The sequence below is a fragment of the Lycium ferocissimum genome, unplaced genomic scaffold (assembly GCF_029784015.1).
Source record: "Lycium ferocissimum isolate CSIRO_LF1 unplaced genomic scaffold, AGI_CSIRO_Lferr_CH_V1 ctg2586, whole genome shotgun sequence".
Lineage (NCBI taxonomy): Eukaryota > Viridiplantae > Streptophyta > Magnoliopsida > Solanales > Solanaceae > Lycium > Lycium ferocissimum.
In genome coordinates this window covers 28077-55747 of record NW_026722538.1, presented here as the reverse complement: position 1 = coordinate 55747, position 27671 = coordinate 28077, and the positions used below count along the sequence as shown (strand labels likewise).

The window sequence follows — 27671 nt, the reverse complement described above, 5'->3', positions numbered from 1 at the left end:
GAGTCAAACAGGCTCGTCTTTGCTACTAACCAAGTGAAACAAACAACTTTGAAGGGGGCCCTAGCTTTCCAAATAGCCTTCCAAGGCCAGTTCCCTATCTGCTGACCAGTATTCAACAGGGCGAGGTAGGCTTAACTGACTGAAAATTTTCCATTGCCACTTCTGCTCCAAATGAGTGGGTCCTCCCTCTCCTGAAGTCCCTGAGAGGACTCAAGACACGTGAAAAGATCAACCACTCTTTGAAGTTCCCAGTCATGTAGGAGTCTTCTAAACACTATATTCCATCCTTGAGCTCCCCACATTTCTTCTAAACTAGCTTCAGGAAAAGAAGCTATGATGCAAAATTCAGGGAAGATGTCCTTTAGAGGGCCATGTCTCAACCAATTATCACTCCAAAATACTGTCTTTCTGCCCTTACCTACCATAATAGAAAAATTATCATGAGTATAATTCCAGTGGCTTCTAATGGCTCTCCATACTCCAACACCATCAGGACGGTTGACACCAATGACCTATCTGTCCATATTTATCATGGATGACTCTTCTCCACAGAGCATTGATCTCCTTGTTGTACCTCCACAATCACTTCATTAAAAGGTTTTGGTTTTGAAACTTTAGGTATTTGATACCCAGGCCTCCACTCCTCTTGCTAGAGATGACCTCATCCCCGTTGACGAGATGATAAGTTTTCTTGTCCCTATTTCCTTGCCATAGAAAATTTCTTCTCAGAGCATCTATTCTTTTCTTCACCTAGGTGAAGAGGTGAAGAAAAGAATAGATGCTCTGAGAAGAAATTTTCTATGGCACGGTAATAGGGACAAGAAAACCTATCATCTCGTCAACTGGGATGAGGTCATCTCTAGCACTTGGCTAGTCAACTGAAAGATTTGAAAGGGAAGCTTGAGGAGTGGAACTTAACTGAACATGGGAACCTTGAGACCATCAAGAACAATATTCTCAATCAAATATCATATTTGTATGCAATACAGGAGCAAATGAATCTGAATGATGAGGAAGTAATGTTAAAAGCTTAACTTTTTCATGAAATTTGAAGAGGTTGCAAAAAAGGAGGAGATAGCTTGGTGACAGAGATCCAAAGCCCTATGGCTTAAAGAAGGAGACAAAAATATCAATTTCTTTCAAAGAACAGACAATGCACATAAGAGGTATAACAATATTGATCAGTTAGTGGTTAATATGGTGCAACTTTGGGGAATCCAGTAGCAATCTAAGGGGAGATAGTGAGGTTTTATTAGCAGCTTTTCACAGAGTCAGAAGCATGGAGACCAGAATTTAATATGAAAGATGGTCCTGTAATCACAGAACAAGAGAAAGAATGGCTCAAAGACCTGGCTCAAGGACCTTTTGAGGAGCAGGAGGTGCATGACTGTATAAAACTTTGTGCCACTGATAGAAGTCCCGGGCCTGATGGTTTTAGCATGGGTTTTACTCCGTGTGAAGACCATCCAGAACTTTCACAGTCGGGAATACTTTGAAAAGAGTCTAAATATCATAGCTAATTCAAAAGAAAAATTTGGGCAAAAGAGTTGAAGGATTACAGGCCTACCAACCTAATAGGTGGTGTACAGAATTATTTCAAAACTCCTGTCAGAAAGGCTCAAATCAGTGATTTCCAAATTGATTAGCAAACATCAGATGACTTTCATTAAAGGTAGACAAATAATGGATGCGGCTCTTACTGCTAATGAGTGTGTTGACTCTAGAATAAACGATAAAAAGCCTAGAGTCTTGTGCAAATTAGACATAGAGAAGCTTTTGACCTTAACTGGGATTTCTTGATCAACATGTTGAAGAAGATGGGTTTTGGCACAAAGTGGACTAATTGGATCAGATTCTGCATAAGCACGGCCAGATTTTAAGTGCTAGTTAATGGGTGCCCAGAAGGTTTCACGGCCAGATTCAAACAGCCCGCAGAACAGATGGATCAGGGGTTTCAAGATTGGAGATCACTCATCCTTTATACAGATGATACAATTATTCTTTGTGATGCAGAGACTGATACGATGAGGGTGTTAAGAGTAATCTTAACAATCTTCGAAGGGATATCAGGACTCCACCTTAACTGGAGGAAAAGTTTGATCTCTACGGTTAATGAATCTCAAATATGTCGAACTAGTTCATAAACAGGGCAACCTTGCAAATACAGAATAGTAGTTGGTAAACTGAATTCACATGACCAGATATTCCACTTGTAATTAAGTGTGGCCAACCAATGATACGCATTCTCACGTGAATCAGAGCTTACCTGATAAGTATTGTTATAGGCAGTGTTATTAAAAGCGAAAAGCGCAAAAAAGCTCTAAGGTCATCTAGGGCTTTAATGAAAAAAGGCGCAATGGTGAAAAAACACATATATTTATGTTTAGCCCAAGACTAATAATAATAAGCATGAACAACAAATATATGGACAAAGAAATAGTAAAAACATTGCGATAAAGTGAAATATCAATTATCTAGTGTCACCTCTTCCAGAGGGGCTCATTGTCAAGGAAAACTGTGTCTTAGAGCCTTGTTGATGACACTGAAGCGCAAATAAAGCGAGGCGAAGCGCTCAACATGTTTTAAGCCTCGCTTCAGGGCTTAAGCACGCCTTTGGCAACACTGGTTATAGGAAGAGAATGATGCTCATGCATCGTTGGATACGCAATTATGGTCTTCCTCATATAAACATTTTATTTCTAAATACTATGTCATGATTAGACGAACATGTCATTTGAAAAGTTAAAAAGCAAGATGTTGTCACCGGTGCATTGAAATTAAACAGATGACATATAAAGATGCCCTTTGGTTCCTCAAATCCAATTTTTCACGAAGAGAAGAACATATAAAGGTGGATTCTCATTTCACTAGGCAGAGCAGAAGATTTAAGTCAATATGTGGTACGGTGCCACTAGCTTCGTCAATCAACTGAACAACTAGCAGATATCCTTAGTAAATCCCTTGGAGGTCTTTGGATTGGATGACTTGTAACAAAGCTTAAAGCCTATATAACATGTATGCTCTAGCTTGAGTGTGTAAGATTATTACACAATTTTCATTTATTTAGGTTGATTAGGTTTAATTTAATTTTAATCATAGTAATCAAACCTACATTTGGTCAAGTAATCTTGCATACAATTAGCAGTTTCCAAAGTTGTAACAAATATAATTATTATGAATTCCCAACCAATCTTGAGGAACTAATCAAACTTTTCCATCACTACTCAGCCTTTTTTTCCGAATTCTTCATCGAGGAAGAATCAATATTCTGACAAAAAAAAAAACAAGGAAAGAAGAAAACTGAAATAATGACTGCACTTGAATGGTTATGCCTAGGTGTTAAGATAGCTCTTTAGATTCATAAGCATATTCACTGCTGACTCCAATAAGTTTTAATTGTCTCCAATACAATAAAGCTTCCCTACAAACACACGAATTCCACATGGTAATCCATCTACCCATCCAAAACAAGAGAAGTAGGTCAAAGAACACCCTATGGGTTTTGACAGAGGAAAGGGATGCGTGATCATAAGAAGGCATGCAAAGGGAAGGTTCTTCAACAGAAACAAAAAGAACTACAAACACAGAGACTATGATAAGGAACATCACCAATAAAGAACAAAAGTCACAAGAATTGAAGCCAGTGCTTAATCATTCAGACATACCTAAAAGGAAAACCTCATCCTTTGTACGTTAAGTACAACTCAGTTTTGAATGTGAATTGCATGTTATGCAAGTAGCTTCCATGCAATTTCAACCATACCCCAGAATTCTCTCTTTATAACTTCCATTGTACTAACTTGCCTTAAAATATCATTTTGGTTAATTAACAAGGACTGGAAAAACAATTTGTTTAAGAAATGGACCTTGGGCTTAACTCAATCCCAAAAGCTAGCTCATAAAAGAGGATTGCTCAAGACACCAAAGACCCCTTATCCAACATATGTGGGACTCCAACAACCACCCCCGCACGCCCAGGTTTTTACATTTGGAGCGTGGATAAAATAAGACGGGGGACAGATGGGCTTGGCTCTGATACCATATTAATTAAAGAAATGGACCTTGGGCGTAACTCAACCCCATAAGCTAGCTCATGAGGGGAGGATTGCCCAAGACCATATCTGGATCCCTTATCCCACCAATGTGACACTCCAACACCCCCGCACAAGTGTAAACAGTATGTGTGTGTTTGTTTTTTTTTTTTGGGGGGGGGGGGGGGGGGGGGGAAACAATGAACAGGAATGGGCCTGGCTCTTATACCATGTTAAAGAAATGGACCTTGGGCCTAACTCAACCCCATAAGCCAGCTCATGAGTGAAGAATTGCCCAAGACTATATAAGGAGACGGTTATGACTCTTTGACTCCATAGATGGCACGGCGGCGACAAGGGGTTGGCATGAATGACCTTGTCATGGCCTATGTGGGGGATGAATCAATCATGTGGGACAGTGTGGTGGCATTGTGAAGTAGACAAGGCAGGCTGGTGCGCCATGACATAGCATGGGTGCCGGGCAGTGGTAAGGCATTGGCACAATAACCTGTGTCATGTGCCAAGGTCGGACTAAGTGTGGGCAAGGCAAGGAGGACTAATGGCAAGGGCTCACTAAGACAATGGCAAGGCAAGGCAAGGTGAAAGCAAAGGAATGGCACGAGGGAAACAAGAGTTGGCACGCAAAAGAGGAAACTTGGCCAAGGCATAGGCAGGGGCACGACAGTAACATGGCAGTGTGCGTGTGCGGCAAAGGCGGCCATATGCACAAGGCATGCTACGCATGTAAAGGGCGCGAAAATGGGCGAAGGCTCCAAGGCTTGGTGCCAAAATGGCCTTGGGCGCATGGGGAAGCCGGCGACACGTACATGCCGCGCGCGTGGGGTGGTTAGGCCTTTCACTTTTTTTTTTTTGAACAGTTAACATATCTATTATCAACAAAGAAAATACACAAAAGGTGTACTTTCAGTAGCAATTACAAGTAGTAGTTCGAGAAAGCAAAACCTACCACCTATAGCCCTCTTGGGCGGTTCCATTTTTGTAACTACTTTGTTATAGTATTTCCTTTATCCTTGCAGCATGTTACCACACGAAATTAGGAATGCCTATGCAGTTGGGGATGTCAACTGCCTATTAATTCTGATTGGCCTTGAGCCCGCCAAGTGTCGGCAGCTCATTGGTTGTAAGCCAAAGGCTGTCACATGTGCTATAAATGTGCACCCTGGGCCTCAGACTAAAATCCGGGGTAAATCCGGGGTAGAGGACTTGTAATTATACCAAATAACACTAGGAAGAAACGTGAGGGTTTCGAGTGAGTGTTCTAAGGTCGCAATTGACTTGTGACTGTGCCTAAGTCGAAGTTGAAGTTATGTTTTGGCCGACTTGTGGTCAAAACGAGTGAGGCTCCTTTGTGTTGTTTCCTGATTAATACAAAGGTCAAATTTTGTATCTGTTTGTGATCTTTACTTTACTATTCAAAAATAATCTAAGTCGCTAAAAAGTTAAGTGTTGGCTAAGGCTGAGTCAAGCAGCGGACTTGACTGCCACACAGTGGGCAAACCTCGGGTAGAAACTCGGGCGTGGAGAATCACCCCGGTCACAGAGACCATGGACCCTTCTTTCTTTCTTTTTTTTTCCTTTTTTTTCTTTTTTTTTTTTTTTCTGTTTTTGAGGACAAGGGAACCCGGAGCGCCTACCACCCGGGTGCGCACGGGTAAACCCCTTTCATGTCTGTGCTCACAAACCACACAAAAGAGATAACCCACACTAGGCAAGCCCTGTGCGACGAGCTCCACCCAGAAGGCAAATGCTGCTATTGTAGAAAAGGGGGTTTCGAACCTGAGACCTCCATTATGGAAGCCCCATGCTGAACCAACTGAGTCACCCTTACGGGTAGGAGACCATGGACCCCTTATCCCACTGATGTGGGACTCCAACACAATTTATGGGTGTCTTGTATGCCCCCCACACACTTTTGTATAAGTTCAAAGACACAAGAGGCAGAGCTAAAATGATATACAACCTCCCTTGAGCACATTGTGACTGGTGAAACCGGTGAAGACCAGACTTCCATTGTAGAGGTACTGAAAAATCACAGTCTGATTGAGGGGGAGAGTAGGACCTTATTCTAAGATATCTAAGACTATCATCCTTATATACCAATGCATATTTGTGTGGTCTTGATGTACCATTAATTCAAGCTTGTGAATATGTTACCTGATTGATGTTTTGAGCTTTAAGCCTTCCGACAACGAGATGTTCTAAAATCATTTTCTTCTTAGTCATCTGCATCATTCTTTCTTCAATAGTTCCTCTTGATATGAGGCGGAAGATCATCACCTGCAACAGCGAAAAATATAAGCTATAATTCATATATGGGTCAAGAATTCAATAAGCAAATTCAGACCATCTCCATTTTTGGCATGGAAATGAGGGCTAAAAGGTTTATAATCATTTTGGGTGGGAGGTGGGGGTTGGGGAGCAAGATGTATAACCTTATTTGTTTGTCCAAGTCGATGAGCTCTAGCCATTGCTTGTAAGTCAGCATGGGGATTCCAGTCACTGAGATAAACATCCAAGTAAGAGATAAGCCGGTAATCAGAAGCACCTGGAAAATAAAGTGGCAGGCATTTGACCCGCAAGGGTGGCTCAAATGGTTGAGCATGAGGCTTTCATAATGGAGGTCTCAGGTTCAAAACCCTCTGCTTACGACAGCAGGGGATTTGCCTTTCTAGGTCGATCTCGTCGCACGAGGCTTGCCTAGTGCGGGTTACCTCTCCTGTGTGGTTTGCGAGCTATTACACAGGAGCTGGGTAAACCCTGTGCGCATCCGAAGGGTAGCGGGTTCCTATGTCATCAAAAAAAAAAAAAAAGTGGCAGGAATTTGTTCCTCCACAATCTTTTGTTTCGGAGGAGAATTACCGAAATGGACCAGCAGTTTTGAAGTTCCAACATGGAGAGTCCAATTGTCCATATTGTTTTAGTTTTATGCAGATTGACTTCACTATATGGTTAACAAAATGGATATTTATCATAATTAACAATGCACTTACCAATAGAATCTTATCATTCTTCTCACAGCCATATTCCTAATTTACCGACTAAAAAACTCACCGAATGTAAAGCAACAAATATTGCTCAAATAGCTCTACTATTCCCTTTTTTTTTTTTTTTGTGAGAAGGTAACAACTGTTATAAAAATCCAGAAAAGAAAAAAAACTGCACCAAGTTAATGCAGTCCAAAGTAATTACAAAAGGCTATAAATCAGTCTCCTATTCCTTTGGTTCACAAGGTTCCTATAACATCTACAAAGGATCCGTGATCTTCCATATATTCATGTTTACACCAAAAATAAAAATAAAAACTAAGCACTTCATCTTCATGCCACATTTCTATTGTGTATACAATATAGAGGATAAATGAGAAGACTTGCACCGTTGTTCATGAACATAATGCAACTCTAAGGGCTCCAATGACCAAGTAAAACCCCACAGTTTTTGTTGAAAACGGTCTTAGTCTCAAAAATAAAAGAGAAACAGAGGGAAACTCATAAAAGATGATAAATGAAAAGCAATGCAGGTTGTGTTCTTTTATGCTCTTAAAGGTTATTTTCTTTTATGTTCTTACAACCTCCTAAGAGCTGGGATTTATGGGAAGAAATTCACATTCCCATCGCAGAAGGATGAAAATAAAAAATAAAAATTAAGGCTGAAGAACTGGATATATTACATAGACTAGTATATGTGACATTTCGAATTTATGTTAGTATGTTATCTATCGGATTTCACATCAATCATGTCTTTGAATTAAAGATTTGGGTACTTTGCATGCTATCGGGTTTGCCAAACGGATTGGGATTAGGCGTCATCGCGGCTTAGGTAACTTGGGTCGTAAAACTGAGTTGGTGGAAAATGGTACAATCATGCCTTCTCTTGATGCACCATCTGTGTTACAATTAATCCACTCTTTACTAGGAAACTCCCAGCATACTCTTCTCTTCTATAATGTAGGGATTTTCAAGGAAGTGGGTGATATTTTGCTTTTCAGACTGAATTTGGGAAGAATAACAGGAAGCAACGAGGGTGAGGTTAAGATTTTGGAAGAGATCCTTATAGAATTTGATTTATAAAGAAACCATTTGCTGCAACAACCGTAGGGCTTTAGTCTAGTGGTATGAGCAAGACGAGTTATGTGGTTTAAGTGCATGTCATGAGTCTGAACCCTACCACAAACAAAAGCCTAGTGTCTAAGTGGAGAAGAGTATAGCTGCGGGCATTATCCATCGTATTTTGAACTATGCACCATTGGCCCTTGGGGATTTCTAGATTATAAAAATTTAAATTTAAAAAATAAAAAAAGTGGAACAATTTGATGCATGCAGAATTCTCCAATTATTGAAGTGCTCCTAGAGCTTCATAATGTGGAATTAATTCTCCCAGTGACTAAGCAAGATTTACACGAGCAAGCAATTGAATCAAAGTCCATATCCAGAATTGACACATTATCACAAAAACAAAGTGGACAAAAATTTTTCCTAAAGTGGCATAGGAGAGTTTGTCTAAGCTGGCTACTTGACTTTGGAAATGTACCTGTGACGCTAGATTGCAAAACAAGCAACATGACTAATCCGGAGTGCTACAATCAAAAAGCTCGTCCAATTGGCATGACAAGGGTGAAACAAATTCGAGAGAAATGAAATGGGCCAATTAGAGTGGAACAATAAGCAAAGAGGGATTGAAAAGCAAAGTACGATCACGGTGGTCGCTCAAAAAACTTGTTAAACAAAGATACAGAAGTGCTTAGCTTAACGAAAGGGACAATAATGTTTCCCTTGCATTGCTAGCCCTAAGACTGAAATTAGGACCAACTATACAAAAAGTAAGATATGGAGAAGGAGAAGAAGGTACTTTCAGTTTCTACAGAACAGCGGATAGAGAGAAGGAAAGATGGAGACCTCCTCTGCACGATGAAATTTTGTAAGATTTTGAAATTTTATAATATACCTGTTAGCCTTCAAAACAATTGGCTAAGATTTATCCAGGAGGTTCAGAAATCGATTTTCTTATTAGCTACCGTCAAAGTATGATGCTTCTTTAATAGCTAATGCCAGTGACTCAAGAAGCGAAACCTCACACAGATGTATTCAGGTTCACACAATTATGACAAGATTTCCATCTACATTGCTTTGGTAAAGCAGCCACTTTTGAGGTAAGGAGATAGTCTAGTTGAACAATAAAATTACCTGTCATAAATAATTACTGTATCTGCAGTTGCAAGGTTTATTCCTAAACCCCCTGCCCTAGTTGAAAGCAGGAAACAAAATCTTGAAGAATTCTTAGCATTAAATCGATCAATTCGGATTTGTCTCTCAGCTCCACCAACTTTTCCATCAATCCGTTCATATTGCCATTTCTGAAAAATTAACAGGCAAGTGTGCCAAACTCCAAATAGTGAAGACAGACATTGAAGTAGGTTTAATAATAATTTAGTGAACAAGTTTATATCCGCACCCTATAATTACAGTAGTCTTCTAGCAAATCAAGCATATGCTGAAATTGAGAATATATAAGAACTCTGTGACCTTGTTCTTTAAGCCTAACCATCATCTTGTCCAAAAGTTGTAATTTTCCAGAAGATTCCAGCAGCTGTCTGTCAAATAAAAATAAGCCATAGAGCAGATATATAAGATGTCAACAGAAAGAGCATAATGAACTTTCTTAACTAAGGAACCTTTCATGTTCCCCGGGTCATCAAGAGTCACAATGCTGAGACAATGCATGCCACATAAAATTTCAATATAGGGATTATTTGCACTTTAGGGCAACTGACAACATGAAGATCCTCTTTGACCCCGGTCACAAGAAAAGAAGATTTTTCTTTTTCGAAGGTAGCAGTTCAGTCAAAGTTTTGATGGTATCATAAGGGAATAAAAGAATTTTAAATGTCACTTCAGAGATTAGCACATCGAAATGCAGAAGAAGTAGAGACTGAAAAAGAGAAAAAAACATTTTGACCCAAAAAAAAAAAAAGAGAGAAATAGAACAAGAAAAGAATCACAGCTATCTCATTACTCAAGTTTAACTCCCACACATCATCTCTTCCCCTACAGAAAGCAACTACCAGCACCACCACCTCTAGGACCACCTTTCATTTTCCTCACCAACCTCATCCATCCTCATCACTTAACCCATATCCAAATTTTCCCCTTCTAATCGCTTGCCACCCCAGCTCCTTATGAACCCAAACCCTCGGTCCCACATGTCCCCCCCACCCCTCCCAGACTGTTATCATCCCCTCTAGTTTGACAACGTTTCTGAGGTTTTCAACATCAGCAAGTCTGCAGCCTCCCTTGTCATCTGCCCTTCTACAGTTCAAGGGAGAACCTTCCCCTCATTATCCCATATCACCCCTACTCCACTCTCAGCCCTCACTAACAATGCCAAATTCCACCCACCCGGTGTTGTCAAAGGCGAAAGCATAAAGTTCTATTGAAACTTTAAGCACAAAGCGCAGTCGAAGGCATTTTAATGAAGAAAGGCGCAGAGGAAGAAAAGTATTAACAAAAAGTAACAACTTTCTCTGTTTTATTTTATATGGCACTCTTTCCCTTTTAGACTGTTCCAAAAGAATTGATTCTTTTGTATATCTGGGAACTCTTTAACTTTAAACTTCTTTTTACCCTTAATAGCATGCTCTTATAGCTAAAGAAATGTCATGGCATGCAGACCACAAGTTTTGGTATGTGCCAAAATTCTTCCTTTTTTGAACTTCATGCCTAGTCAAAAACCTACATATGAAATGAAATGGAAAAAAGTGATACATGTACAATAATTATATGGATCAAGGAATTCAAAAGCCAGCAATAATATAAATAAGATATATGAAGCAAAAACTATATCCATAAAGTTCAAACGCCATTTAAAATCTCTAATTTTAAAATGCAAAGTAGTTTTAACTTTGTAATACACATTAATGACTGTTTTTATCATACTAAATTGTTTACCTTTTATTCCTTTCACTAAATATACATCCATAACTTGGCCTTAACAAGGAGTATATTGTTTTGCTAATTATATTTACTACTTAATGTTTGTTTTTCCCTCTTCAAGATGGAGCTCACGGCCATTGCAATAATTGATTTGGTCCCTACCCTCACGCTCCACCTAAGCAAGACAAAGTACTCAAAGTGTGTTTGCACCTTAGCTTCAGGGCTTAAGTGGGATTGCGCTCACCAATGGCATTTCCCTTTTTAAGAAATAGTAAGAATTAACTTTAATTTACCAATAAATATGAGATTATATGTATAGTTCCACCAACAATTGACTTAAAACTGCCATTTTTAAAGCATTGTAGGTGAATTTTGATATGACTAGAATTACAGAGGGTCAAAAAAAGCTTTGCATAACCAAAGGTCAGAATCAAAAGGGAAAAAATCCCTTATGAAAAATCTCGACAACTCAATCTTCAAAAACAAGTATTAACAGTTATGTAGTTGACTATCAAGAAATATGACGTACTTGTTAAACTCATTAGTGTCCTCTGGCTCAACACCTTCTAACATAAATGGATGACAGCAGAGCTTGCGCAGCTCCATCACCACATTTATCAGTGAAATCTGGTACACAAGCATCCAGCAAGGTCAGTTTAAAAACATATCCAGCAAGGTCAGAATTTCTATTGTGGCGTAAAGGGCATCTCATACAAGAAATTGACCCACCTGAGCACCTCCCTTGCGAGTCAGTATCTGGAAGTTACGCGTCAGAATAGCTTTGTAATACTCTTTCTGTTTGCTACTCAATTCCACACGTAAAATGAGTTCCTTTTTAGGAGGCAGCTCTGTCATGACATCTTTCTTGACTCCTGAAGTATCAAACATGCAACAGAGAATAGTTTAAAATAGATGTAAGTTACCCAAATTCATGTTTCTCGAAACACTTCACTGCCTCACGAATCCTTTCTAAAATAAACTAAGAGTTACTACGAATTTACAACAACAACAACATACCCAGTGAAATCCCACAAAGTGGGGTCTGGGAGGGTAGAATGTACGCAGACCTTACCCCTACCTTGGAGGTAGGGAGGCTTTACGTGCTGGAATTAATTGTTGCTACATAAGTTACCCTCAGTTTTGTTGAAAATATATGTGAAGTGCAAGAAGTTCAATCCTATCGCCCCAATCAGCTGTGCAGTTAAACAAGAGAAAGTGCTACTCCAGTCATCTAAATATACGCAGCTGATTTAGGAGGGGAGGCAAAAGCTCTACCAAATTAGAGTTTCTAATGACATGATAAGAAGAGAAGTTTGACATTTCCTAGTTGTTGGAGAATTAAAAATTGGCAAAGCATATTCTATCACCAACTCTTCACCTGGGAGGATTAACACCATATGGCATAGTTTACAGAAAAGACAAACACCAGAAGTTTGTGATTATAATGAAAAGCTTCACGTTACTACAATATATATATATATATATATATATATATATATATATATATATATAATATATATATAATTTCATTCAATTGTCATTTTATGATCTCATCCTTTAATTCATTCTCAATAGCCACGAGATGATTCCCGGAAATCCCCAACGAAAAATACAGACTATTCCTTCCTTTCGATCGAATCGATCATAACCACTACCTACATTCCCTTTCAGTTGATTTTATTCCTACAATTTACTTAGATTTATTGAATCCATCTGTAGACCTCCGAAAAAAAGACGTGTGTAGAACTGAACATTGAAGAAATCCCAAGAGAAATAAAAGATTCGATGATCTAATCAAATAATAGTACTATGATTCGAGAGAAAGTAACAGTATCTACTCGGACACTACAGTGGAAGTGTGTTGAATCAATACTGTAATTAAGCAATCGTTTCTTTCGAATATCAGTTTCCAACTTCCAATCAACAACGGGTAAAGGCTTTTACAAGGATATAGCTAGGATGACATTCAGATATCAACAAGGGAATACATTTCACCAATAGATATCCATTTCACCAATAGATATCATCGAACTAACAAATATTCAATGACAAACACAGGAAAAAGGTTCAGAATCGTACTTCTGAGCAGATGAGGTGCCAGCATTTTATGAAGTCTTGAAACCTGCTCCTCCTGACTAATGTCCTCAAACTCCTGCTGGAATTCCTCCAAGCTTCCGAACTGCATTTGACGTCAGGTACTATAAAACTTCACATGAACTCAACAATTAAATTAGTTCTGTAGGCTTTGCCAGAAACATGTTGTTGGACTAACCTTCCCAGCATCAAGGAAGTGCATCAGCATGAAAAGTTCATCCAGATTGTTCTGAAATGCATAACAAGATTAATTACTAAAGCCAAGAGGGAAAAAAAAAAAAAAGAGGTTCTTATGCTAATCAGATTTTGCATGACAAGAAAACTCGTTCTTGTTTATTTGAAGATAATAATAATTACGGAAATACAAAGTGGTGGAAGTATGTAGATTGTTTTAGATAGATCGTAGAAGCAAAACACACAGACATCAATCACCACCACTAGCCCACTTTCACACCGCAAAAGAACGGAAAAGGACAAGGAAAGCCAGATAAGAGAAAGAAACTGGTAAAGTATGTAGCCAAAAACCACAAAATGGAAAGCAATATGTTGAGGAAGATTTGTAGATTACAAGATCTGCAACCAATCAGGAGCAGGTAAATGAGCACTCAGTAGTCTCAAACTTCACAAACTAAGAGGTCGAGTAGTTAAAATATTGTAGTTCTTTTAAATTGCCTTTTCTTTGTGAAATGGTAAGTATCAACGATGTCAAAACTAGCACAAACAAAGTGATGTGATTACATCCAAAAAATAGCAAAAAGAACGTAAACTTGGTTGTCTAGACAAAGCATTCTATGAACTGTAACAAGGTTCAGCATTCTCAACTAAATCAGATGTACACCAAAAGGAAACCAAAAGATACAATCAAATTTGATTTTCCAAATTGATCGTGTTAGTCCTTCAAAACATCTTCTATTTCTCTCCTTCCAAATGCTCCACCAGATGCCTGCAGGAATGGTGTTCCATGCTTACATAAATGTTTGGGTATCCTTTCCTCTTCCAGCTTAGCAATGGATCTGTCGTGGACCTTGGCATAACCCATTTCACTCCCAGGAAGTTCAGGAACATGTGCAAAACTTGCGCAGTAACAGAACAATGATGGAATAGGTGGCTCTTGCTTTCTGAACTTTTCTCACGTAAGAAGCCTCTGCTAAGTGTTAACTAGATGTATACTCTCCTTTGTGGGTTAGACAAGCTTCCTTGATGACAAGCCACTCAAATCACAGTACTTTGACAGGTGCTTTGGTGTACCCAATTTGTTTCCAGGGACCAGCAACATTAGTCTGATTCACAATTATTAAAAGAATATGGTTGCATGATTTTACAGAGAAGCTGCCATCTGAGTGCCCTTTCCTTACCACTTGATCTTCTGTATTGTTCAAATCACTGACGGAAGATAGCACATTAAAAAACTCTACAACTCTGTCAAGCTCCATCATTAAAAATTTTCTTCTAAAAGTAATATTCCATACATTTCATCTTCTTTTTTAAAGGTAATGATTTATTAATGAAGGGGAAAATCTCATAACAAGCCATATATCAAAAAAGTAGAGAACCTACACAAATATATGATTCTCTACAAAGATAACGCAATCATCTATACGCGAATGGATCTCAATGGTACACCAAAAGGAAACCATTATCAACATCCTCAAAAGCTCTCAAGCTCCTCTCTTTCCATAGGCACCATATAATGGCTAATGAAGCAGCATCCCATGCCCTCGGTCCCTTCTGAAGGCCAAAATCCTCCCAAAATCGCCTCTTCTCCTCCTCGCCTAAGCCCGCTTGCGGCGCATACGCACTAATGATGTTCAAAGTAAGCCCTTCAACGACCACCTTAATCGACATCATCCTATCAGTGACCCTCCTAACCTCTACCACCTGATCCCTCAAATCACTATCTACTAAAATGCCTACCCCATTCCTATAGTTCGACCTACCAGAGAACCAAAGCTCATACCCGTCTACCTCCTTGGCTTTAGGGCCTACCCATTTGGTCTCTTGAACACAAGCTATATTAATCTTCCTCTTCTTAAGAATCTTAACTAGCTCTATGGATTTCCCCGTTAACGTCCCAATGTTCCAAGAACCTACTCTCAGCCTAGACGCTCCTCTAACCCACTTACCACTCCCAACCCTCCCCGGACGAGAACATGACCCTAGTCTACCATCAATAACCAAAGCCACAAAAGCTAGTATGAACTAATAAATTATTGAAAGGACTACAGTCTGCAAAATATAACTACAGGTGTATGGACAAAGAATGGATACGAGCAACTGGGGGTACCAACTCCAGTTGAACCGAAGTTACTGTTCACTGCCGTGGTACTGTTCACCGCCAGAGTAATGTTCACAAAGACCTGAAAGGGAGAAGAGAAGAGAAGAGAGGAGGGGGAAAAGGAAAAAAAGAAAAAAGAAAATGGAGGGAGAAGGAGGAGAGCGAACTGGCCTGAAAAATGACGCCGGAAAAACTCGCCGGCGTCGGATCAGCGGTGTTCTGGCCGCTGGTGGTAGCGCCAGTAGCAGATAAAAAGGGAAAAAAAGAAGAGGTATAGAAGAAGAGAAGAAGAAGAAGAAGAGAGAAGAGAGAAGAAAAGTAGATCTGACCGAAAAAGTGACCGGCGTTACCTGGTGTTGTAGTGGCCGGAAAAGTGGCCGGCGTTACCTGGTCTCCCACGTTAACTGCCGGAATAGTGGCCGGAACAGTACAGTGACCTATGAGTGAGAGTGAGAGAGTGAGAGAGAGAGAGAGAGAACAACCAGGTTTGAAATTCACCCATCTCCCAATCCTGAAAATTCCTTCTTAATCTCAAATTCAAATGCATTTCCCCCGCTAGTGTCCCACGAATCTGTTGAATTGTTGCCTCTCTTTGGCATGAGATTCCATGAATGTAAAAAGTAATCCTCAACTTACTCTCCGCACACATTATTTTCTCTACTGCCAGGCTGTATAGGGAGGGAAACTGATTCCTAAATAGCAAGTGTCACGCCAATTGTCATGCCAAAATGAAATTTTACTGTCGTTGCCTACTTTATAGCCAATGTTCTAAAAAACCTTTGGCCATAAAGCTCTGATACTTCTCCAGATTCCAATCCCCATTGGAGGAGATCCTCCGTTTGTAGATTAGATACTTCTCCACAAGGCTCTGATACTTCTCTAGATTCATTCAGTAAACTGCACGTTGAGATCACATTTCTCGACAAGGCATCCGTTTCAACATTAAGAGGGTGTTTGTATTGGCTTTTGGCTTATTGTTGTAGTTTCTTTGCCTAAAAGTAAGTGCTTAAAAGCACTTTTTATATTTCCCAAACACCACAAAAAGTAGAAAAGAGTTTAAAAGCCAATAAACACTTCAAATAAGCCAATCCAAACACCCTCTAAATCTCCATAACCATTTCATCAAAAGGCTTATGTTATGCACTTTTAGATTCTTAAAGCCCAATCCAACACTTCCTTCTTTGAAATAACTGTGGACCATTTAACCAAGTTGAAGGAATAACTTTCTTTGTTCCCTCGCCATAAGAATCTCTTCTTATCTTATTTATTTTTCTTTCCACCTTGCAAGACATAGTGAATAAGGACGTAATATTAGTTGTCATAGTATCCAGAACACTGTTTATAACATCCTCCTACTAAAGGTGGATAAATCAAACCCAATTCCTCAATGCAGTCAGAGAAACTTAACATATCTCTAGTTCTTCTGTCGCTGCCCTTTCTTTCTTCCACATATCTGGTGATATTAAAATCACCACACATTGCCCATGGACCATCATCCATCTCAAGTACAAATACTCTTTATCTCTGTTACAGTTTGGTTTGTAAATCCCAGTTAAGTGCCTGCTATAGTTCTGAAATAGGCTTTCAAGATGCAGTCTTAAAACTACATTGACCTAATGCAACATTTGTCCCCTTCCAAAATCGTTTACCCCATATAATCAATAAACCACCATTGCTACCTTCAGCTTCCACATATGTGAAATTCAATATCTATTCGGCCATAGTTGTCTGATTAATGATGAGGTAACGACATTCAATTTTGTTTCCTGCCACAAATAAATATCAGCCCTCCATTCCATTATCAGCATCTTTAGAACTCTCCTTTTCACCCTATTATTAAGTCCCCTCACATTCCAGCAAAATATTTTCAGCCATGATTCCCTGTAAGTCAGTCCCTTGCAACTCTCTCTCTCTCTCTCTCTTTTTTTTTTTTTTTTTTTTTTTTTTGAGAATGGTAACATTGGCCTTGCAACTCTCATTGTGCCTTGCAAAGTTTACCTTAAACACTAAACTTTTTACTTCATTTTTCCCAACCCTTCTTGGACTTCCGGGCTTACCAGACCTTTGGAGTTCTTTAAATTCTCTTATTGTCTATTCTAGTGAATTACATTGCTTCCTGTTCAAAACCTTGAAAGTGAACCCCTATTTGTTTGCTCAAATTTTAGAAAATTTTGCCGCACCCATGCAATGGTGTCAGCTTCCTTTGATTGGATCTGGCTCACCGGTTCATCATTATACCACTCGATCAATTGAATTTGTTCCTCACTGTCAATTGGTTGAACTTATGTAGTTGGTGTTCACACCATGTCCATAATCATCTCTTCTCTATTTTGCAGGTAAGGTTCCCTAAACTCAGCAATTTTTTGTGAATGAGGAGGATTTTGAAGAAGAAGAAGAAGAAGAAGAGATGAGATGAGGTTGTCTAAGAAGCATGGGACCAGCCTGTGTTAGCAGCTTCAATTTCAACAAAGATTGGGTCTGATGCCTCTTTCATCGGCACCAAAGAGTTTGTTTGAAGACATTTACTAGCTTCGTTAGGTTGAGATGAAGACCCCAAATTAATAGGCATAGTCTCAGCAGCAATTGTTGGGTTATTTTTATAGATAGAAGGCCCAGAATCTGGTCCTGTATTTTTTTATAAAAATTGTCACACATCACTTCACATCTATCCCCTTTATAAACAGTTTTTCATTGCCCGTATACCTGTCAGCCTCCTTTTCTCCTTTGTCTCTCCCATTTTGTAACTATAACTGAGACCCAAAAGGGTTTGGCCCAATCTCTGCTCTGGCCCCAATGTCTTCAAATCCCTCCCACGTCTCCCCACCTAAATCATTTTGAAATTCAAATACTGAGCCCATGTGCCCCAACATTTTGTCTAGGAGGTCCTAGAATCAAGTCAGACCATCTAGGAGGTGGTTCTGCAGCACCGCTACCTCAAGTTCCGCCCTTTTAGGACTGAAAGTTGTCATTTTTTCTTTTCGCTCACAGAAGGATCTTGAAGATCAAGTCCTCCTACTCTACTCCTATCGTCGTCAGAGTCAAATCTTGGAGCCTTTGAGTCAGATTCTAGCCCACCGGAGGTGATTTCTTACTGGCGTCTCCTCCTCAGTTTCGAGCCAACACCACACTTCCTTCCTAAGTTTCCTTGAGAAGAATAAAATTTCATTTCACAAGCTGAGTTAGTAACATATTTACCCCAAAATGAGCCTCAGCAGACAGTGATATGGCAAATTAACATACAATCTCCACTAAAACTATAGCACCCAAATTCAAGGTAATACTATGGGATATAACTCACATGTTTACGCAAAGCAATTTCTACTACTAATGCTTGTATATTTCTTCTATGATAAGTCAAATACTCATATATTTCTCCAACCAATGAAACCAAAGAACAAACTCTCCAACCAACTTTTCCATATTTATCATAATAAAGCCTCCTTATTTCCACTCAGGGAGCAAAAGTGGGAAAGGGCCAGCATTGACTCTCCAAGAATAGCTTGCTTCTCTTGGTTGGTGGCCAAAGAAGCAGTATTGACACAGGAGAAACTGAGAAGAATGGGTTTTGATCTATGTTCTAGATGTTATTTATGTGGGGAACAATCAGAGACAGCCAACCATCTCTTTTTACATTGCAAATGGACATACCAAATCTGGAAGATCTTCATTAACCTGAGGGGAATCAGATGGGTGATGCCAGGTAATACAAAGGGGGCCCTTAGCAGTTGGGACAGAGAGGGTCTTTTGTCAAATCAGAAGGAGAGATGGAGGGTTGTCCCTGCATGTATATGGTGGATTGTATGGAAAGAGAGAAATCAGAGATGCTTTGAAGATAAACATAGTGACATACAGAAGCTGAAGATGAATTCTTTAGCTCTCTACTATTTTTGGTGTAAGCAGGAATGTCTAGTTGAAACAGAAAATATCTTTGATGTTTTGGATAATATGTAACTTGTAATATAGGAAGGCGCTTTTTTATTATAATCTGTAATAGTTTGGTTGGAGGACTATACTTTTATGGTATAGTATACCTGTGGATATATAGAATGTCAACATTGTTCAAAAAAAAAAAAAAAAAATCACTATTGATGATCATTTTTCCATTCCGTGTTCTCCACATATCCATCATAATGGAACATCCAAACTTATTCCATTCTATTTATGTTCCTCCACAATTTTTTGTTTCTACCACCTCTTTAGTTAGATAAGGACCTCTAATTTCATGATAAGTGGGGGGCTTCATTCCGGGACCAAATTGGCCTACGGCCGCAATGAAAGCTGAAAAAAATTCAGTATAATTGACACAATTGAAAGGGAGCCTTGCATCATACATCCATCGTGAAAACATTGTAACTGCACAATCCCTCAACGTATCCTCGGCAACATCTTGAGGAGTTTTACCGCTTTTCTCTGCCCTCTAACCACATCACCTGGCTTTTACGCGGAATAACAATCTATAGGACCTTTACTCCAGCCAGTCGATCCAAAACTTGAAGAAAATTTTGTTCCCTTCCCCTTTTTTGGGACTTTGAGGGAAGCGACAAATCATTAGCTTTACCTTCTTCCACTTGATCATCATCCTCATCATCATCAAGATTAGTCACATTTCCTTGATGGAGCATTTGAAGTTTTAGTTCTTTCTTTGCGCAATAAAATTTTGCATCTCTTCCTTCACATGTGACAGCACTTTTGGGAAAGATGTGACATTTCCAAAACACCACCAGTGAGATGTTGTTTGTGACGAAAAATCCCCCCTGTGCTAATCTTGCCACAAAACAAACATAAAACTTTGCTCTTATCTGGTGGACTAACTTCTCCCCATATTTCCAAGCTGGGCTGACCATGTATATTATGATCGCTATTAAAAGAGAAAAAAATCAGAAAACTGCCTACTGTAAATCTGTAACTAATACAATTAAATTAGTCAACTAAAAATAACAAGTTCAATTAAATTAATAAACTGGAAAAACTCAAACAACAAAGAAAGAAAGAATGGGAAAAAAAAAAATAAGAAGAAAAAGAGTCCAGACCAGCGACTCCAGAAAGAAGAAACAGAGGAAACAGTCTAGCGACTTCAAGCAGAGTCCTGCGACTCCAGCGACTGCGAGCAAGAACGGAAGAAAAATATTCGCCAGCCCTCACAGCAGTGAGCCAGTGACGAAGAGAAGAAGAGGGGGAGGAGTAGGAGGAGAAGAAGAAGAAGAAGAAGAAAAGAAGAGAAGCCATACCTGGAAGAAGACAGTCGAAGTTGCACCCAGAAGTCGCACAAAGAGTAAACCCTAGTCAGACACTTTTCTTCTAACAAGAGTCCCGTTTTTAAAAATTTAAGATAAAGAGCTCGCTTCTCACTTTCCAATAAAAAGTGAGGGCTTCTTCACGTCGCGTCACCTCAGCACAAAAAGCATGAGACCATCGCTTCGCTTCGCTAAACACTGATCTACCATTTCTGTGCAAGATTTTTTTTTTCTACAAAAGTATAAGAAACCCTAATACATACATTTTAATGGCTGCAGTTCTTTCAAATTCATGACTCTCTACAAGGAAAGATGGTAGACTGGAGTTTAACGTGCAGTAAGTCATAAAGACCAGTAATGAAAGAAATATAAAGACTTTTATGAATAAATCGAATTGGCCCCCAGCAACATAATAGCCAACATGATGCGGAAGACCTTTGAGCTTCAGAAAGCTCAGCAATCAAGAGGATCCTTTTCGCTAGAGGGATAAAAGATTTAACTTAGCTGAGTAGATGAGAAGCATAAAAGATGCATGTCTAAATTGTGGCGTCCCATTAAGCAGGAAGGAGTACAAAGAATCAGATTTGAGCATGTCTTATAACAACTTAAACCATTTGAGAAAAATGAGGGTCAAACTCCTGGAGACCAAAGGGGACTGCAGGAGTGTGTGAGAGTTGAGTTTATTTCTTAGTCCAAGCTCCAAGGTGACCAAAGCATGGAAAAAACATAGTATGAAATAAACACTCTATATTAGATGAAATCTTGTCAAGAAATAAATATTATTTATTTTAGATAGGTGTTAAATATAAAGCATAGAAAGAAAGAAAGTAAAGCATCCATGATTTTGAGCCCGTTTGGATTGGCTTATAAGTTGCTTATAAGCTGTTTTCAGCTTTTTTGAGTGTTTGGCTGGCCAGCTTAAAGTCATTTTGTGCTTAAAATAAGCCCAAAAAATTAATTGAGCCCGTTTGGCTTAGCTTATCTAAAGCAGCTTATAAACTGAAAACAACTTATAAGCCAAAAAAAATAAGTGTATAAGCTGCTTTTTTTAAGCTCATCCAAACAGGCTCTTTATTGCATTAAAGGCAGGTAGGCGGTACGCTGCAATTAACCTCTCACACCAATAGAGATTAAGTAGTTCAGTTTCTATGGGGTTATTTACTACTCCAGTTACTTTGAGCATAAGCCAATTTGGAAAATGGTGTAGCACCTAGTCACTCTTAAATTTTCAGAGTGCGAATTTTGAGGAATTCAAATCGAATAGGTGAAATCCAGGAATTCTTGACCAATTCAAATGGCCTAAGAAAAATTAGAATAACAAGGAAAACTAGATGATGTAAGATTATAAATAACAGCTAGGGGGAGAGAGAGTGATTAAGTGATACAGATATGCAAAATAGTCAGAAAGAGGACAACTAGAAATGAGGGTTTGAATATTACATAATATATGAAACTAAGGCATGCAGAAGGATGAACTTATCCTAGAAAATTGTTACATGAGCTATGAGAAGAAAAAACAAAGACATTTAAGGAAATGAGCCTGTACTTGAAAGATAACCTGAAGCAACAAGTTAAAGAGGGTTTATATGTTTTGTGGGGGTATTTGTACACTGTTGCATACAGGCTGCAGCCCACCTCCACCCGAGGGGTGTTCTTTATTTGAAAAACCCATACACATACAAAAAGAGGGGAAACTATAACCACAGAAGTAGAATGATTGGTCAAAGAAAGATGGGATTGTATTTTGTACCAACTATTTTAGTATGGCAGATGCAACATCAGGATAAATACCCTATGATTCTACGTAACTGGATATCCAAGCATGAAATGAGAGAACTACCAGGTGCATAGAAAGCAACCTATAGCAACAAACCTGAAGAGGAGTTCCAGTCAAAAGAACACGATGCCTAGTAGAGTACTGCTTCAAAGATGAAAACAACTTGGAATCCTTGTTCTTGAGACGATGACCTTCATCAACAATCTAAATGCAGATGTCAAGCACCTTTTAGATGCAAAAATAATAACAAGAGATAACGGCACAATTAAGGATTTGGAAAGCAATTACCATGCACTCCCACTTTATTGGCTTCAGAGAGGCACTATCCATGATGATCATTTCATATGAAGTCAGGAGGACATCAAATTTAATCCTATCTTGCTTGCTTTCACCAACAATTTGACCAGATTTCTTTTTCTTGGTCTTCTTAAGATTTTTGGGGAAGAAAAATTCATATTCTCTAATAATAGTCCGAGCTTGTGCACCTCCGACATACATAACCTACAGAGATCAATTCTCTTCAGGAAAGGAATTATCTGCTATTCATCGTAGTAGCTATCATTCTGCTATTCATAGTAGGAAATAAATCACCTCATACTTACCACATTCATTTGAGGAGCCCAAGTGGCAAACTCACGCTCCCAATTTCTCAATGTCGAAAGAGGTGCTACTACTAAATGTGGAGAGAGATTCTCTTTAAAAAGGGAGGCTAAAAATGCAATACTCTGTATTGTTTTGCCTGCAAGCTTGAAAATACATCAGCAAAAAAGAACCTAGCAGTATTCCAGAAGAAACTATATGCAACAAGGAAAATAGAGAAAACAAATTCAGAAAAGGAGCATGCAGCAGTGGTATAGGATAAAGCAAATGAGAAAAAAGACGAGAAGAAAAAACCAGGAAGCCTCGGGACAACAAAATAAATCTTACCTAGCCCCATTTCATCAGCCAGTATGACATGCGTCTGTTTTGACCAAGCAAAACGCAGGAAATTCAGCCCTTCAAGCTGGTATGGGTGGAGTGAACCTTTATTTCAATCGTAGATGAAGATTAAGGAACTTCATTACATGACTACAATAACATAGATAGACTAATTAAAACCAAAATCATATATACCTCCAGAAAGAAATTCAGGACTGCTTTCATACTGTTGAAATTCTTTGGACTTCTTGTTAGATTCTGTTGTCTCTGTAGCCACACCCTTTTGTTTACTTGAAGATTTTTTACGTCTAGACTGAACTGTATGATATCTTTCAATTTCGTGCAGAAAAGAAGAAATGTCTGATTCAAATTCCCAGTAGCACTCATCATACGGAAGTTCCTTCCACTTTACAAGATACTCCTTTTCTTCACCATCTCCCCTAAGAACAACAGCATATTATTCAATGCAATTTAACCTGAAACTTACATTTCTTTTATAGGCCCAAAAAGATTACAACTTAAATCAAATGAACGATTTGAGGAAAAAATTCAACTAATAGGTACTTACAAAATCTATTATTATAACATGTATATGCTTGCTTCATTAACACAATCATATTTCTTAATAAATGGTCTCTAGTTTTAAAATTATTAAAAATTAGGAAACTATCAATATGGCAAGAGCTTATACTTGTAAATATGGGAAATAACAAAGCTTAAATGAGTGTTTGGCCAAAAAGTTTTTCACCTTATTTTCATTCCAAAAGCCAGTAGAAATTTTATAATTGTGTACTTAGGAATATGAATTACTTTGCTTTCCTTTTTTAAGGATCACTTCTAAACACTATTTAAACCCAACACGCTTGAGGGAATAATCAAGCAATACTTCACAATATCTTTTCTTTCCTCATTCTTTACATGGTATCAGAGCCAAGGGTTTAGAGTCCCTACTCTTAACAATATTTTTTATCTCACCTCTAAAAGTTGCTGCACTTACACTATCACAGCTAAAAGATAAATTTAAAAATAAAAAATAAAAAATCCTTCCAAAAAACAATTCTGCTTCTTTTTCGTCTTATTCCCACAAAATATGGTGGTTCACAACTGATAGAGCTGGAATTCTACCTTCATTGGAATCAAGGACTACTAAATGACTGTTTGGCCAAAAAGTTTTTCACCTTATTTTCATTCCAAAGCCAGTAGAAATTTTATAATTGTGTACTTAGGAATATGAATTACTTTGCTTTCCTTTTTTAAGGATCACTTCTAAACACTATTTAAACCCAACATGCTTGAGGGAATAATCAAGCAATTAATTCACAATATCTTTGCTTTCCTCATTCTTTATATGGTATCAGAGCCAAGGGTTTAGAGTCCCCACTCTAACAATATTTTTTATCTCACGTCTAAAAGTTCCTTCACTTACTCTATCACAGCTAAAAGATAAATTAAAAAAAATAATTTCGTTCCAAAAAACAATTCTGCTTCTTTTTCGTCTTATTCCCACAAAATATGGTGGTTCACAACTGATAGAGCTGGAATTCTATCTTCATCGGAATCAAGGACAACTATGAACCTGCCCCCAAACATAAGGGATATTTTTGTTATTTTCTCACGGTCAAAACACGCTTCTATCTCCAGCGACGTCTTTTCAACCCTTGAGATTAAAAAAACAACTAAAGGTGGTGTAAATAATGCTTTAACTTACGGAACACCCTGTAGGGACAACAATCACTACAAAATTAACCATGTTTGACTACACCACTACCATCCACAGCTCATGAACATTTCAATCTGTTTCCATGGAGCTTCCTTCGCAACAATGATCTCCACTTAACAATTAAATGAAAGCTCAACCTTAAGCTAAACATAAGAACTCAAACAAATATTATCGGCTTTGAATGCAATAAGGGGGAGTAACTAAAACATTTCGGAAGCAAAGAAAAGCATTGAACAGAAAATTTTGAGGACTAGTTAACAGCTCAACTGAATATCTACAGGCCAGTTCTTTAAAAGCACCTGCGAGCAAGAATTCGATCAACTGTAGTCCACTCAGGTCGGATAGCAACGTATTCATCTTCAGAGTTAGTCATTGATGACATTTGGCGATGGAAGTTATTCACTTTAGTCTTTAAACGGGGATATGCTTTGTAAGCTTTTACAAACTCTTTCTCTGGCACCCTGCAATAGTTAAAGCGCAATATGACTTCACATATATAAAAAAAACAAAGATGTCAGAAGGTCTAAAGGAGATAACATAACAATATTAAACTGCTCATTTACATAAACAAGCATTATGGTGAAGCATAGAAGACAGCTATAAGCACTACAAGACGATCTTAGCTGCTATAAAACTGTCATAGGTGTAAACAGAATCTAGAGCAAATAAAGTAGTAGTTAAAAATAAAAATACCAAGTGCAGTGAAGATAAGACAATCCTTTCCACTTAACAAGGTACTGTTTGACAAATACTTGCTTCGACCCTAGCTTGGAAGCATCCTTATCATCAGCAACAGTAGGGCGTGTTTCACAGTCCAATATCTTGTCAATATCATTCAGGGGACTCACCTACAGAAAAACGGGAATATCTAGAGTAAATCTAGGTGGGAGGGGAAGGGAACTGATGACAGTATCAGAATTCCATGTTTAATTAAAAAAATTGATAGAAGAATGGATACATACACATTCAGGGCACCTCCAGCTGCTTGGGAGAGGAGCCTTTAGTGGTGGAACTAAACACTTGGGGTGGTAAGCGTAATTACACGTTTCACAGTACAAAAGATTACTATCACCTCCACAAGCTTGACAAGACTCCTTTTTCTATCAAAAGAGTCAATTCGCATTGTTATTACCATTGTAAGTAAAACGAATAAAGATCATTAAAATGAAACACTACAAAGAGAACATGTTTCTGGAAAGCTGCTAACACAACCATACTAAATATGAGCAAAGTCCATAAAGCAACCAAGATATGATGTAATCAATCCAAGAACAAAAGAAAATGACACGATTCAACTGGAGGAGGCCAATATTCAATAGTACTCCTCTTCATCAGCCTATCTGGGAACATTACACCGACGAGAAAAGAAAAATCCTCTTTCTTTTTAACTTAATAGTTAGTAGCCATACCGAAAAATGAAAGAATAGAGGAGTAACAGGCGAGCAAGAAAACCCTATGGCTAAGAGGACTCTAATCGTGAAGGAAAGGGATCCAATCCATTCTTGAGATCAAATAAAGGCAAAAATAGAATATGTCAAAGACCTAGCATGAAAAGAGCGCTCTCCAAGGGCATGGAATGTCTAATTTTTCAACAGAAAATTTTAAATAAGAAAAAACCTTTTCACTAAACCACTCAAAAAGGAAAAGAGAATTATGCATTCACCATGTATCACTTTGATGACAGTGTTTTGGAGAGCGAGAGGCGACAAAAAACAACGAGGGCCCGCTTCACTAAGGGGGGAAGCTTGAAGTGAAGCGCCAATTAATAGAAAAAAATTAAAATATTAAATTTGCATACATAAATAACTAACAATTCAATAGCGATAACATACTAGCAAATGTTTCAATTCAAAAACTAAAGTAGATAGTAGATACTAAAAGTCTTGAACTAGATAGTCAACAATTCATAAGACAAGCAAATTCAAACTGAAAAAAAAAAAAATATAAAAAAAATTGCAGGTAATGCACGAAGCAAAAAACTGAGAAAGAAACTCCAGAAACAAAGGAGAAAACAGAGGACGAAGAAACAAACTGAGCAAAACAGAGACCTACGTTTTAAAAGAAGACTCATGTGGACAAGTTCTTTTTTGAGAATGGTAACAAGACTCCCATGGACAAGTTCAGACTCAAAACTATAACAATCATTTCAACAACTTGAAAGAGATGGCATCCAAATTCATTGAGTGCTTTGCTAATTGGGAAGCTTCTACCAACATGCAAAAGGCAATTTCTATTCCCTCCTCTTCTAAATTACCACTTCACACAGATTCCCCTGTTTTAGGGTTCAAGAAGGTTGCGAATTTAAATATTGGGTCGGGCAGGAAAGATGCGGGAGATAAAGGAATGGATCAGTATCAAGAGTTTGAAGAAGAAGAAGAAGATGGGCAGATGGCACAAGAAGGTTCAGATAGGGCACTAACCTGCCCAGTTATTTCCTCTCCTTTGGAGGAACCCCACTTGCAAGAGAACTTTTGCCTGAGAAGTGACGAGGAGAATTCAAACCTGATCTCCATTGAAGATGCAGTTCCTTTTGACCAGCAGTGCCTCGAGGAAGAAAAAGATAAGGAACCGAGTGATTCAAATTGGGTACAAGAAAACATCATCAAATTCAGCGAGAGTTTTCAAGTGGATATCTCGGGATGCAGGGAGGAAGCATTGAAGTTGTTTATGAAAAT

At 38.5% G+C, this 27671-nt stretch overlaps 1 protein-coding gene across 3 annotated transcripts in view; it reads right to left on the bottom strand.

Moving 5' to 3' along the window:
• The window catches only part of LOC132043563 (CHD3-type chromatin-remodeling factor PICKLE-like), a 54161-nt gene that overhangs the window by 12731 nt on the left and 13759 nt on the right, over positions 1-27671 (bottom strand). For all 3 annotated transcript variants that reach the window (XM_059434044.1, XM_059434046.1, XM_059434045.1), the window contains exons 3-18: positions 25959-26096; positions 25690-25844; positions 25296-25457; positions 23472-23716; positions 23286-23381; positions 22961-23097; positions 22647-22859; positions 22455-22562; positions 13251-13301; positions 13058-13157; positions 11708-11850; positions 11508-11605; positions 9501-9639; positions 9233-9402; positions 6485-6551; positions 6207-6329 (exon numbers count right to left, since the gene is read on the bottom strand). In XM_059434044.1, the coding sequence (XP_059290027.1) occupies positions 6207-6329; positions 6485-6551; positions 9233-9402; positions 9501-9639; positions 11508-11605; positions 11708-11850; positions 13058-13157; positions 13251-13301; positions 22455-22562; positions 22647-22859; positions 22961-23097; positions 23286-23381; positions 23472-23716; positions 25296-25457; positions 25690-25844; positions 25959-26096 (2145 nt within the window). The remainder of the gene's footprint in view (positions 1-6206; positions 6330-6484; positions 6552-9232; positions 9403-9500; positions 9640-11507; positions 11606-11707; positions 11851-13057; positions 13158-13250; positions 13302-22454; positions 22563-22646; positions 22860-22960; positions 23098-23285; positions 23382-23471; positions 23717-25295; positions 25458-25689; positions 25845-25958; positions 26097-27671) is intronic.